The following is a 15,132-nucleotide window of genomic DNA, read 5'->3' on the forward strand; positions in this document are numbered from 1 at the left end:
GGGGTTCCTTGATTCCTGGGGTACGGCACTGGGAGGGCCCCAGGGGATCCCAAGTATGGTGTCCATCCAAAGGCCAGCTGTGCTTCTGCGCCCAGGGCCGCTCCCTCTGTGGGGCTGCAACTTTGCCTCCCTGTGCAGCTGCCCGTGTTTGCACTTGGCCTGGGACTCGCTGCAGCCACAGAAGGGGCACGAGGGCAGTGTGTGGTCTGCAGCCAAGCTGAGGAGGTGTCCCGGCTCTCACTCTCCCTCCTCCCGCCGTGAGGAAAGCCTGCTCTGGCTAGGCCCTGGTTTAAGGAGGACAAACCACCCTGGCTGCCACAGTCCAAGACCAAGACCTATGAGGAAGACGTCATCGTGTTTGCCATGGCACCGCTAGGTATTCCCTCTCAGCAGAAGCTGACCAGTGCAGCCCACTCGCATTTTACCCAGGTGTGGTCGAGCGTCTTCCCGGGCTACTTGAAACCCTTTCTCTGGAACTGGACACACTTTCATTTCCCTGTGAAGGTCAGAGGATGCCGGGTGGAGGAAGGGAGCACACAGGTGGGGCGATGAGGGGAATCAGAGCAGGCAGCCCCACTGCAGGGAGAGGTCAGGCAGCAGGCAAAGCCAGAGTCCTTGGGGGCCGCCTGCAAGACAGGAACCCCACCCAGAAAAGGCGCAAGGCCTCTCTCCCCAGCATGCTGGGGAGCTGAGCACACCCAACAGCCCTAGGAGGGGTCCAAACCAAGCAGCCTGGGCCCTTCCTGCATTCAGTGTCCAGGAGGACCTGGTGCTAAGCCCATGGTGCCCTCTGTGCTGCGAGAGAAGCACACTGCTGCCCCCATGGCTGTGCGTGTGAGATACAGAAGACTGACCCCAGTGCATGGTGCATGCTGGACAAGTGCTCTGCTATTGAGCTGCACCCAGCCCTTTTATTTTAGACAGAGTCTCACTGAGTTGTTGAGGCTGGCCTGAGGAACTTGTGATCCTCCTGCACCAGCCTCCCAGGTAGCTGGGATTATAGTTGTGCGCTACCATTCCTAAAGGCCTGGTATCAAGATAGACCCTAGACCTAGACGTGGTTCTTGAAAGAGAATGTTGCAGAAAGCCAACGTGTACCAGCTTGAAGGATGAGCGAGGCAGGCCATCCCAGAAATCCTGCACTCACACTCTTCCAGGCATGAGCAGATGGAAATGACAGTCGTCGGAAGCCAGCCTGTGTACAAAGGCTCCAGCGGACAGAAGGGATCATCACAATATCCACAGTCCCTCTTAGGGACTGTCAGGGAGGACTGAGTGAGGCACACAGGACACGCTGGGGGAGGGGCGGGGAGAGAAGGCCAAGGGCACCATAACCCAGCCGCACAGGCATTCCTGAAGGTCTAGCCAGGGCACGCTGGCCGCAAGTCAGACACAGGAACCAGGGGTCTTTCAGCAGATAATGCTGTCGCCTAAGGGTCTGCTCCTGTAAATCTCTTCACTAAGATTTTCAAGAGCAGACGTCACACTGGGGCTCGGGGAGGATGGCACCTGTAGACAAGGAGTCTCTCTGAACACTTCCCCCGACACTGAGAGGCGGCAGCCTTCTCCGGGTGTGTCCTTCAGGGTTTAGGTGTGAGGTGTCAGAAGCCCACATGAGAGACCGCAAGAACGTTCAGAGATGAAACAGCTGGCTTAGGAGAGCCTTCACTTAACCAGTCATAACCTTGGACCCCGAACGACAGGGTCAACTGACTGGGAACTGAACCTCTGAGACCATGAACCCCAGATACACTTTCCTTCCTTTACGTTGTACTCGTCAGGTCTTATTGGTCATAGCAGCGAAAAATCTGACCAAAACAGAAATTCGTACCAAGAAGTGGGGTTGCTGCTGTGACTAACCTGACCATGTGTTCAGAAGTTTCTGGAATTTCTGGGAGGAATTTTAAAAAGTTTGAGAAATGCAAGCTAGAAAAGCTTCCAATTGTTGTAAGGTGAACTTAGTGGGCAATTCTGGTGGGAGCTCAGAAGATGTGAATGTCAACAGGACCGTGGACAATAAAGACTGGGCTCATGAGATTTCAGTGAAGGAAGACGATTGGAAATTGGACTAAAGGCCATTCATGCTACGTTTTAGCTAAGAAGTTGTCTAGATTTTGCCCATGTCCCAAGACTTTCTCTGAGGCTGAATTTAAAGGTGAGTTTAGTTGATCTGGTACAGGAAATTTCAAGGCAGCATAGCATTCAGGTGATGGTATGAGTATTGCTGGCAGCTCTTAGCCAAGTTTGCTGTGAGAGCCAAAAGTAATAAACAGCCAGGCACAGTGGCACACACCTGTAATTCCAGCACCTTGGGAGGCTGAGGCAGGAGGATTCTGAGTACAAAACCAGCCGAAGCAATTTAGCAAAGCCTTAAGCAACCTAGCAAGACCCTGTCTCAAAATAAAAATTGAAAAGGGCTGGGTTAAGCACCCCTGGGTTCAATCCCTGGTATTAAAAAAAAAAAAAAAAAAAGTTTTTGGGGGGGGAGCAAAAAAACAAAGTAGGAAGATTCGAAAATTTTGAAGTTTGGCCAGAAAAGTGAGGCTAAGAAAGTTGTGAGTGAGGCTAAGAAAGTTGTGATTGTTGAAGACTTTACAGCCACTAAAAGATGCTAAATACTTTACCCAGAGACAATAGGCAAGATGGCTTGAGGTCATCTCAGGAACTGGTAATGCCACACTCATCTCAGGCTTGAGAAGAGACCAGTGGGCACCCTGTTGTCTCCCTGTGCTCAGCTGTCCAGGAACGTAGCGGCTGCTGCAGCCACGGCCCCAGGAAGCCTGGCTCCTGCTCAAGACGGCAGCAGACCTCAGCATCACCACACCTCGGCATCACCACATGGGTTTGGTTTGGCAGGATCGGAGGATGCTGGGGTCGGGAGTCATGAGGCTTCTACTGGGATTTCAAAGGAAGACCTGAGAGGCAGGCAGAGCGCAGGAGGCTGGAGTGTCTGCAGCAGCCCCTGAGGGGTGTGAAGAGGAGAAGGAACCTGAAGCTGCACGGAGACCCTGAGACAGGAGATGCCAGGAACAGGGAAGCCCACGGAGGGAAGCTGCAGGAAGGGAGCGGACCAGCCGGGACCCGGGTCACGGGGACAGAGCCAGCCAGCCCCGTGGAGAGGGACGGCAGTGCCTGTGCCCAGATGCTGGAGGGGGACTCGTTTGGATTCCGGTCTTGCTTTGCTCCTATCCCTTCTTTCTGTGCCTCTATTTCTCTGTGTGGAATAAAAATGTTTACTCTGTACCTTTATATGTTGGATACACGTAATTTGTTTTTTATTTTTACAGGATCTCGCGCTGATGGCCTCGAGTCTCAGTGGAGACTCTGAACTTGGACGGCCGGGCAATGCTGAAACTGCTGAGACTATGGGGTCTTAAAAATGAACTAAATGGCTGGGCTGGGGCTCAGCAATAGTGCACTGGCCTGGCATGTGTGACGCACTGGGTTCGATTCTCAGCACCACATACAAATAAAGAAAATCAAGGTCTATCAACAACTAAAAAGTATTTAAAAGAAAATGAATCAAATGCGTTTTGCATTGTGAGATGGGCATGAGCTTTGGGGCAGGGCGACATGATGGATATGGTTCAGATATAAGGGTCATACAAAAGCTCGCGGACGAGACACAGCAAGAGTGTTCAGGGGAAATGGCCAGATCCTGAGCGTTACACCCCATCAGTGGGTTAATTCACTGCTAAGGACTAACTGGGTGGTGACTCTAGCCAGGCAGGGTGTGGCTGGACGAGGTGGACCAAGGGGTGGGGGTGGGGGCACCTGCCTTTGGGGTTTCTATTTTGTCCCTGGTAACTGTCCCTCTCTCTGCTTTCTGTGCCATGTCCTGGACTGCTTTTGTCCCAAACAGTGTCCCATCATGATGCTCCACGTCACCTCAGGCCCAGAGCAATGGAGTCGGCCGACCATGGGCTGAGACCCCTGAAACCAGGAGTCCAGATCCACTCTCCCTCCTCTGCACCGTCCTTGTCAGGTCTTTCTGGTCACAGTGGCAAAAAAGCTGACTCAACACAGAGCTTCCTGGTGAAGTATTTGAGCTGTACAGGCCCAACAACAGGAAACCACTTCCACCATCCCAGAACCAATCCCAGAGGGCCGCTGAAGGCGGCAGGACTGAGACAGAGGAGGAGGAGGACACGGAGCCAGCACAAAGTGCCCCTCCCCAGCACCCCCCACTCAGGGCTGTCACACGTGGGTGCGGACACTGCTCCCAAAGCCCTCCGGAAGCCTCCTGGAAGCCAGTTTCACTTAAAAACCAAAGTATCCTGAGAAGTCTCCCTGAAGACTGCCCCGAAACCTCGTCCCTCTCCCATTTCCACAGGGTGGGCTGTGGGAGTCGGGCAGGCCAGCTCTTCGCCGCCCTCACTATGCACCGAGGAGACCGGCCCATCCTCGTGCGTCTTGCCAGGACACACCAGGTCCCGCCCAAGCCCCGCATGGCACCCTCGGCGTCTTGCCATCCCGCAGCCCTGCACTGACTGGGCGCTCAGTTCTCCAGAGATGGCGGGAGAAGCCACGGAAGTGCACAGTGTGAAGAGAAAGTGACAAGTCACCCTGAGGGGCATCGGGAGACTGCCTTCTCCCCACACGCGGCCAGAGACACAGTCTGGACTCCGGGCCTCAGCAACGTCACTTAGCTGTTAGCAGGACAAACGTTCTACTCAGTACTCGTAAGTACTAGGCACAGTGTCAGCCAGAAGGGACACAAAGTCGGAAGGTCCCCAGAAGCAAGGCCTACCCTGACTTCAAAGAGAAGGGCCTGCTGGGGGCCAGGGCACAGGGCCAGGCCAGGGCAGGACATGAACACGAGAGGCAAGTGTCACACAGGAGGCGACTGGGGCGGGAAATGAGAGGGAGACAGGCAGCAGTGTGGCACGCAGGTTGCAGCTAGCCCGGGACCTGCCCCAGGTCCTCCCTGCACGTGGCCTCGGGCACTGCCACCTCACCTAAACAGAAGGCACACTGGCTCCCTTCTCCCAGGACTGAGGCCCAGATGCGCACCAGGGTTCCAGCTGCAGGCAGGGGCTGCCATGGTTCAGAGGTGGCCTGGTCCCTTTGGAGAGGAGCTGGGTGGGACAGGAGAACCCGCAGGCGGCAAGCGTGAAGAAGGCAGGGAAAGGAGCCAGCAGCCTGTGGGGCCAGACCCGCCAGGTCTCCTGAGGACGAGACCCCCAGGCAGGGGAGCCAAGCTGCCCGAGGGCCAAGCGCAGCAGCAGTCATGAGCACTGCCCACTCCTCCATGCAGTGCTGGAGGCCTCAGCTGGACTCCAGACCCCAGCGTCCTGAGACAAGGCCACTCAGAGGGACTGGGAGGGCAGAAGGGAGCTCAGGGCCCCTCCACCCGGGCGGGGTAGACAGGAGTGCGGAGAGAAAGCCGAGGGCCAAGAGGAAGGGCAGGCACAGGCTCTCAGGAAACCAGGGGCACAGGCACGTGGGGGAGCAGAGTTAGGGGAGGTTACAATGTCAGGTGAAGACCCTCCAGGTGTGTCCACCAGGAGCTGCTCCGGCACCCCTGAGAGCAGCACCAGAGGCCCACATGCCGGCGTGGGGTGGGCACGTTGGGCCCCAGCCCTCCGGGGTGGGTGAAACCACACGGTGGAGAAGACCCCACGGAGCCAAGGTACAGCTCAAAGAACAGGAGGGACTTTGCTTGCTATCTACCACATGAAAGAGGGAGTTTTGACCTTGTGCAGCCAATATCCCCTGCCCTAAGAGAAAACACCCTGCAGGAGAACCAATCAGGGCCCACGACGTCGGCCACTTGTCACTTGTAAGGAGTCCACCTACAGTCACTGACCAAAACAGAAAAGCTCAAGAGAAAAGCAGTCTCCGTCCAGGGACACTGAGCCCCAGACGACCCAGCTGCTGAAGGTAGCAGGCCAGAGCTTGAAAGCGGCTATTATAACTACGTTCAAGAGCCTAGAAAGTTTAAAAAGTGTTACAATAAAGAAACGGATAGGAACTGGCTCAGCCTGGCACGTGTGAAGCACTGGGTGTGATCCTCAGCACCACATAAAAATAAACACACGCAAAATAAAGGTAAAAAGACTTTAAGAAAGAAAAAGACAGGATCTCAGCGAGGAACCAAAGCTCCATGAAAAGCACCCAACAGAAACTCTAGACTGAACAGCACAGCAACCGGCGTGACCCTACCAGGCCCAGCACCGCCTCCAGGGTGGACGGGCTGGGAAGGCAGCAGGCCGCAGGGTCTGAGAGACGCCGCCAGCTCCTCACGCCTGGAACCGGAGCCTCGGTGAAGAGGGGAGCCGAGCGAGCGAGCAGGATTTCAGGATGGCTGAAAGCTCCCCCAAAGTCAGTGAGAGACAAAAGGAATAAGGACAAGAAAACACTCTGGGGATGCTGGAGGCAAGCCGGACAGGGACGCGGCAGCGGCAGGGAAAGAGCACCTGGCCGTCGCCACCAGCAGAGCTCTCGACAGAGGCGGAGGAGAGCGGGACACCCACGGGAGGTCTTCGACTCCCCACCCAGCATCTCGCCCTCGGCCCAAACGAAGTCACAGAACAGAGACCATCTTAAGTAAGTGAGCACTGGAGGGCCAGGCCAGCCAGCTGCAGGGACAACAGAGTCCAAGCGCCAGGAGGCGGAGGGCGGCCCAGCAGCGAGCAGACCTGCACCTTCTCAGGGTGCACGGAGCTCTAGCTCTGCACCACACAGCTGCGGCACCGAGGGCAGGCCTTGCCTGGCGCCCTGGGCCCGGCCAGCACGGCTGGGCCTCACGAGGACCCGTCTGCTCTGTGGAAGAGCCCAGGTGTGAGGTGAAGTGGCCTCATCCCTGTGCCTCCAGTCACATTCTCCCAGGAAAGCTGAGGAAGCAGTCACTCAAACAGCTGTGTCCTATGGCTCCACGAGGAGCCGGCTGAGGGAGGCTGGCAGGTGGGGAGCACTGGCTTCCATCCTCAGCACCACATAAAAATAAATAAATAAATAAACAAAAGATAAAGGTAAAAGAGTTTTAAAAAGAAAGACAGGATCTCAGGCACTGGAACCTGGGACCTGGCCTGCCCCGAGCAGCAAGGCAGGCCCCAGCCTTCAAAGGTCAGCGAGCACTGCCCAGCACACACACGGCCCTGGGCTCATCCCCAGAAATGCAAAAAATTTAAAAATGGGGGGAAAAAATTAAATGAAGGGGCTAAGGTTGTGGCTCAGCAGTAGAGCATTTGCCTAGCACCGGTGAGGTGCTTGGTTCGATCCTCAGCACCACATAAAAATAAAGGTACTGAGTCCCACTATAGCTAAAAAAAAAAAAAAAAAAATGAAAGAAATAATAATGAAAAAAATTATATGAAAATAATAAGAAAAGTAAAACGAAGTTTAGTAGAACTCACTGCAAAATACTCTGAATTTCCTTTGAATGTGGAAGTCCCCAGCACAAACCTGAGAGCAACTGGCACTGCAAGGTCCTCAGCCCCCACCTCACACTGAAACCCCATGCTGCTGGCCAGGTGGCCCCAGATTCCACTCTAAGTCCTGCCCTTTAGGACTGCGCTGACCTGGTGGAGTTGGTCCTACACAAGCACAAGACGTCTGCGGTTCAGGCTCCAGGCTATCTCCTGTTATGATTGCGCTATAACAAATGCAAAAGTCTCAGTGGCACAAAACAAAACCCAAACGCCTCTGTGTGAAGGTAGTATGCACAGACCGATGCCCTGAACTGCAGAGCCTTCGGAATTCCAGCTTTCCAGAAGGCAGAGGGGCCTGAGAACAGAGCCCCAGGTACGTTGCCCAGGGCCTGGCTGACTGCTGGATGCAGGAAGGGAGGTCACAGGTACCCTGGGTCCAAAGGGCAAAGCCCCCAGATGTCCTCCCTGGGTCATTCTCCAAAGACAGCAGACAGCTGAGCTGGGAAACTGACCCCAGTCTGCAAGGTCCCCCCAGGCACCCGCTCAGCACAAGCACAGAGCGAGCTGTGGCTCTCTGCAGCGGCAGCTGGTTGCCAGTGGGTGCCATCTCCATGGCGAGAAGCCAAGGGGAAAGGGAGCGTGGAGCATAAGCTCTAGGCTTGCCTCCCAGCTTTCCTGTGGCCCGGCTCTCGTCTGTGACGGGGGACGACAACCTCCTCAGGGACTGCTGCTAGAAACAACGTGTGGTCAGGGTGCCAGGTGGTGAGAAAGGTCCCGGAGCCAGCAGGGTGGCACCTGGAACCTGGGACCCGTCCTGCCTCGAGCAGCAAGGCGGCCCCCAACCAAAGCTCCCTGCTCTGCCACAGGGAGGGCGTCCCAAGGTCTGACCTAAGTGAAGCCTGTCACTTTAGACTTCCAAAGAGGCAGAGAGAAACCCAGACACAAGAGGACACAGAGAAGACGGGGAGGAGGCCGTCAGCAGTGAGCTGCAGCCCTGCGGGCAACGAGGAAGACCGCAAGGGTGACTCAGGATGCCAGGTTCTGCCGGCCAGGACCTGGGGCTGCAGGGGGGGATGCTGTGGAGTCCAGCAGCTCCGAGCACTTCTGTGGAGGGACACGAGGGCCTCATCACATCAGCCTCCAGCTCCTGCCCTGCCACAGCTGGTGTCGGGACTGGATTGTTCCCATGGTCCCTGCCTTTCGGCACCAAAGTATCAACACAGCAGCCATATTTTGAAACTATATATCTTTTTTTTTTTTTTTTTAGTTGTAGATGGACACAAGGCTTTGATTTTATTGATTTATTTGTTTGTTTATAGTGGTGCTGAAGTCGGAACCCAGTGCCTAACACGCTCTGCCAGTGAGCCACACCCCAGCATGAAAACTACGTATCTTTTAAAAACCCACTACAGTACAGAAGCAGCCACCCTCCGGCCCCAGGCCGCCGTGGGCTCCCAGGCCGCACTGCCGGCGGGCAGAGGCGGGCACAGGCAGCGCTCCAGGCGGCCCGTGTCCTGCAAGATGCGCAGGCGAAGGCAGAGCCAGTGCAGCGCTCCCGTGCTGCCGGGTGACTCTCCATGCCGGCTCTGGAGAGCCACTCCATCACCAGGATGAGGAGACACAGGAGACTCTCGGCCAAGGGTCACAGTCTCTCAGGAGGACAGCAACTCAGACGACTGTGACCAAAGGGCTAGGACATGGCTCAGGGGCAGAGCAGCTGCCTCGCACACGTAAGCCGCTGCATTTCCCCAGCACCACAGGAAAGTGAGTGAAAGGCAAAACTAGACCACACAGCCGCACAGGACTCCAAGGACAGGGTCCCCCGCCTCACAGGGCTGCCACAGGCCACTGCCCACGCCCCATGATGCACTCACACTGCAGAACACGGGCAGCTGCCAAGGAGCTGCTTCTCCCCTGAGCTGACCAGGCCGAGACCAAGGCAGAACAGCTCCGTGACCAGGTGGGCACAGGGCTCTGTGGAAATGCACGCTTACCACGCTGCTGTGAGATGAGACCCAGGGACCAAGGAAGCAGAGAAGGAAGTGCGCAGCCTGCCCCCCACAGCTGACCATGCACAGGAGACAAACATGTTTACAAACAGCAAGAGGGACCCTGCCGGTCACAGCAGGGCCACAGGACACAGAACCCAATCAGGACACGCCTCCTCATCTCCCCTGGCAGTTCTACTCAGACCCCGGGGACCGTCTATGGACCCGCCTGGTCCCAGGAAGCGCCTTCTCTCTCTCAGGCACCTGTGCTACCCACGGCCAGTCCGATCTACAACAGCATGGCTCTGTGGCTCTCTGAGGGCTGCAGAAATCACACACTCGGCCACAAGGACCAAGAGCCTCCTGTGAAACGCCCCCACAACAGCCCCACCAGCTACCGAGCTTCATGCCCTGGGCTACGCTGCCACACCAGGGGCCATGGGGCACAGGTGCCCAGAAACACCAAGTCCAGGCAGAAGGAGGACTTGGCATGGCAGGAGGTGGCAGGCACCACACTCTAGGCCACTCAGGGACAGCACTGCTCCAGAACCCAAGGCTTCCTCTGGGCTGGAAGGAGCTGGGTCCCCTCATTTCCTCTTAATAAGCACAGCAATGTGCGAAAGCATGCTCAGTGTCACCTGCAGAATCAGAAACTGCTCCCTGACTGGGCCCGAGAGACGCAGCACCACCCAGCGCCCGCGCCCCTGCCCGCAGGAGCCCAGGTGACCCACCTTTGCCGTGCTTCCCCACAGGCCTCTTGGGCAGCGCCTCCTCCGTGGAATGTGCTGAGGTGTGCAGCGCCTTCTCCAGGCTGTTGCCGACGCCGTGCAGCGGGGCCTCCGGTCGCGGAGCCATCTGGGGAAAGAGACACGTCCATCTTACTTTCTCCATTTAGCTAACCTGGAATGACCTTCATGCCTCCGGCCTTGGTTTCAATTTTTTAATAAAACAGGAACCACTACTGTAAGGATAAATACTTCCCAAGAAAGACAGAACTTCCACCTCTCCATTCCTCTCCACCAGAACTCAACAGCCCAACCACAGGGGCTTGTCCTGGGCCGCGGTTCACCGGACAAGACAGAATCCCACAAGCCCAGGGGCATGAGTTGTAAACCTCCAGCCGAAGCAAAACCTTATTTTTATATTTCTTCAAACAAAACCCTTCTCTAGAACACAAATGACAACAGGACCGGACACTATCCGCTACAAACTTCGAATGACAGAAGATGTCTAAAGGCAGGGAGAGAGCAGCACCCCGTGGAGCTGGCTGGGCAGCGAGAGCGGCTACCTCCAGTCTCCAGGGCTGGTGAACCAAGAGCCCTGGGGAGACCCGTAGAGACCCAGTGTCTACACTGAGCATCTGCAAATAGCCTCGGCCCCTACAGACAGACCCAAAGACACAGTTGCAGGGGCCCGACTGGGAAAGCCGCACATCCCAGGCCAGGCGAACTCCGTAAAACAAATCCCAGGCACACAGCCTCCTCCAGAGAGCCGGCTCTCTGGATAACATCGCAAGGCATTATCAAGAAAGTCAAATTTTTTAACACTTTGATAATTCTTTTTATACTTTCATAAGCTTACTTTTGCAGATATAAAATGAGAGACTTCCACTTGATCTTTGGAGTCTTTTATTCCATTGAACATCACTACAGATTTTTCACTTCATAGCACAAATCTGAGAAAACATCAAGAACCTAGCAGTCTGAGATGTCTAAGAACCAAGTGTCAGTAGGTTAAATGGAGTAGGTGTCAAGTTCCAACATCTAATGGGACGTGAAGGGTTTTTTACATATAAAGCATATTTTTCTGATTCAAATAACACAAATGTAAAAATCAGTGTTTAGGTTTACTTGATAGAAGTAAATTCTTTAGGTTCACTTGATAGAAATTTCTGTGAGTTCTTTTGTGCTGCGGAGTGTTACCTCACTGTACACTACAACACAGGACTTCATAAGTTTAGATACTTTAAGTAGAATAAACATCTGTGGAGGGAAAACAAAAGTAAGTTACATTTTACTGACTTCTAGTAACTTGGCAGGGTGGGCTCCTCAGTTCAGAAGACCCCCTCCTCAGCCAACGCCTGAGCACTCCAGAGGAGAACCCTTCCCAGCAACCAAGGCAACCCAGCAAGCAGAGGCGGGCACGAGTCCACCCCAGGCGAAGCCAGCTCATCGCCAACAGGAAACAGGGGCCTGGGGCAGCACGGAGGAGACCTGAACCCTACTGCAGCCAACTCGGTCCCCTGGCCGCTGGCTCTCCACCTGCAGGCTCTGCTACCCACTTGGTGTGGAGCCCCAACACCTGGTCCCAAGAACGGAGACCATGGGGCCAGTGTGGCTGGCCAGCAGAGCAGCACCTGCCCAGACCGGAGTGAACTGACCCTGACCCAGGCCTGAGCAGTGGCCTTCAACCCTACTGTGCACTGAGCCCTGAGGTATGGGGACGCCACCAGGCAGGAGCTCTGGGAGGCCCTTCTGTGCTCTGTGCGCAGGGCCGACCTATCGTCAGGCTGACCCAGGCACAGGCTTCACATGGGGACGCACTGCTTGCCCACGGGGACGGCAGGAAGTGCTCCCTGAGGGTCAACAGGAAGGCCCAAGGCTGGTCCCCGCCACCGCCCGGAGCCCGGGGAAGCTGCAAGCTGCCCAATCAGACCGCAGGCTTCCCTCTGAGGTGAGGAAGAAAAGGAAACACCACGAAACCACAGCCACTGGACGCCACGCGTGTCCTCCTCAGCATTTTCCCAAAAGCACTTCTTCTCAGCTTTGCAGACGTCCATTCTTTCCAACGGCCTTCGTCTTTCTCTGCTCCTTTGTTTACATTAAAAGCTGCCTTCACTTGCGATTCCCAGAAATGCTGTTTTGGGTTATTTTTGGTCAGGCTCATTTGCCCACGTGACCCACGCAGCTCAACTCAGATGCTCTCTGACTCACGCTCGCCCACACGCCCGTCGGCAGCTGGAGGTGCAGGAGACGGGCCTGATGGGTCCCAGCACTGCCTTCCGCTCCTGCCCAGAGGCCAACAGAGCCCAACTCCCCCTGGCCAGACGTCCCCCAGCTCCAGATTCTCTGGATAAGTCTCCTGCTTTGTTTCCAAGGGAATGATGACACGTGGCCCTGTACCGCTGCCAACCCTCCTTCTCCAGGGCTGGCCCTGCCGCGGCCCACTGAGGTCCTGCTGCCTGCTCCTGCAGCCTGGCCCACGGATCACCTTCTTCCCAAAGAGGACGCTGCGTCCCACCTGCCGGGGCCTCTGCACTAGCTGTTCCCTGCCCTCCTGTCCAAACGCACTGGTCACCGTGGCACAGAACTTCCTGGGGTCCAGCCGGGGCAGGGGTCTGTTGCGTCTTGTTTTGCTCACCGCAGGATCCCCTGAACTGAGAACAGGCCTGCCAGGAAGCAGGTGCCCATCTTTCTGTAAAATACGTACCATCCAATTTAATCAGGATAAATAAAGAAGCACTTCCACTTCAAAGTCAAGTTTTCATAATCTCCATCCTGGCCCCCCAACACAGGCAGGTCTGCCGCAGAGCAACTACCAGGTGCGCAGGGCACATTCCACCTGTGGTTCCAGGGCTGCCACACACCTGGGGTGCCCTGTGGGATGCAGTCTGGATACCTGGGCTCCGCAGCTCACCCGTCGACACAGCTGTGGAGATGAGCGGCTGCCCCAAACCTGTAGGTGCAGAGTGCCCCTGGGGGGTGGTGAGGCACGGGTCCAAGCTGGGTCTGGGGGGTTGCAGTTCTGCATCTCCAACTCTTCCAGGTGACACGAACCTTGCAAGAGCATCTCAAGGTAAACAAGAGCGAGGTGGCCACACAGACTCTCAGAGCTGGACCACACTGCCCGTGCCCAGTGCCCTGGGCAGGATCCTGGGGTCATGCGCCACCCTCAGACTTCACACCTTCTGGAAAGCTGGCGACACTCCACGGGAAGAGAAACTACGTGGATTTCATCAAAGCTTTGTGTTTAAAATTCACTTTAATATTTGTGAGCCAAAAGCACAATTTTTAGAAATTTAATTTTTAGCAGTCCATTCCATTTATAAATAGAACATGCTAACAGACACTGGCCACGAGAGACAGGATGACCAGGGCTGGGGCCTCCAAAGCCAGCTGTCCTCCACCAGCAGGCATCCAGAGGCCCCTGGAAGACAGCAACAGGCTGCCAGAGCAAGGGTCTCAGCCTCCTACTGTGCTGGCCACCCTGCAGCCATCCAGGGACATCTACTGACCCTTCCCCACAAATACATTCAGATGCATGATAGGCGGATTGCAAGCCCAGGCAGTGAGGCTGGGGACAGCCGCCCGAGCTCCTCCACCACTGAGAGCAAGTCCACGGTCACCTCCAAGGAGCACTGGGCGATGCCTCACTCCACAGTGACCCCAGATGCCTGTGATCCCACTGTGACAGGCCACAGCACTGCTGGGACTGCTGTGGGTTTCTGTCTGCTTTCATAATTGCAGGAAATGCTAGATTCCAGTTACAGGCTAGAGAAAACACAACTGCGGCCAGTCCCCACCCCCACAGCCAGGGGCCTGCTCAGGGACAGGGAAGCTGGCTGGGTCATGTCCTTCCAAGCCCCAGGGGTCACAGCAGGTTGGCCATGTTCACTCAGTCTCCGAGTGCTGCGGGCACATCTTCCCTCAGGGCAGGCTGCTGTGGGACACCCTCAGGAGGGGAGCCCTTCCTGGCCCACGCCCTGGCCATTCCCCTCCCCAGGAGCACTGGCCACTGAGCCAGACACAAGCATGTCACAGGGGAGTCCTGATGGGAACGTCCCTGCCGTCTCTAGGGTCCAGGTTCTTTCCACCTGAACACATGCGTGTGGATTCCTCCAGTTCTTCTGATGCCTGTGAACAGCTCTCTACCACCAACTGCAGCGGTTCAAAACTCGATGTGATGTGACTCCCATAACTCCTCCTGGTTCCTCTGTGGTTGGTTGGGCTTTGTTCTGTTTTGTTTTGCAGTTCTTGGAAGGGAACGAGGGGTGCTCCCAGAGCTACATCCCAGCCCCTGTTTTATTCTGAGACAAGGTCTAATTGCCCAGACGGGCCTTAAACTTGGGATCATGTTTTTGTCCTTTCAAGCAAGAAGTCTAATTTTCCATTATTCTCTAGGCCAGAGTTTTCCACTGGCAGCAGCTTTGTCTCTGAGGGGACATCTGTAGACACCTGGGTGGCCTTAATGGAGATGGGTATTCTACTGACTTCCTGCCGAGGCCAGGGACACTGTCAGCCTCCCAGGAAGCCCTGTGCATGAAGAGCGCAGAAGCCCTCTCCGGGGGCCAAAGCCGTGCAGACAAAGCAGCCTCCGCTGTCCCAACTGCAGCCAAGTCCAGCCCAAGCGTCCACAGGCAAGTCTGTCCCCACTGTGTCATGCCCAGGCAGCCCTCACACCGAGCACAGTGCCATCCCATCTGAAACGCAGCAGCATGCCTGCCCACTGAGTTCTTGAAGACAGACCTCAACATGTACCCTTTGTGATCTGCCAACTGTGCCTGAAAGGAGGTGGGCAGGCAGGCAGGCAGGGGGTGGGCGGGTAGGCAAGAGGGCAAAAAATGCACTGAAAGTGGCACAGAGAAGTTCACGCAAACCCTGGCAAAGCAGCAGCCACCTCTTGGCCGGCAAACCTGACTGTGCTGCGCAGTGGGACAAAGCGCTGAAGGGATGGGCGCAGCACAAGGCCACCCTGTCCGCAGGACACAGGCTCTCCATGGGGGCTGCCACCACACCACCCAGAACATCAACACAGGGACCAGCTGCAAAGTG

The 15,132-nt window shown here is 56.0% G+C and overlaps 1 protein-coding gene across 1 annotated transcript in view; it reads right to left on the reverse strand.

The window, feature by feature from the left end:
- Zcchc14 (zinc finger CCHC-type containing 14) overlaps window positions 1-15,132 on the reverse strand; it is a 58,475-nt gene that overhangs the window by 28,714 nt on the left and 14,629 nt on the right. The window contains exon 2 of the mRNA XM_026401824.2: window positions 10,093-10,216. Coding sequence (XP_026257609.1) covers window positions 10,093-10,216 — 124 coding nt within the window. The remainder of the gene's footprint in view (window positions 1-10,092; window positions 10,217-15,132) is intronic.

This window comes from Urocitellus parryii, chromosome 15, assembly GCF_045843805.1.
Source record: "Urocitellus parryii isolate mUroPar1 chromosome 15, mUroPar1.hap1, whole genome shotgun sequence".
NCBI lineage: Eukaryota > Metazoa > Chordata > Mammalia > Rodentia > Sciuridae > Urocitellus > Urocitellus parryii.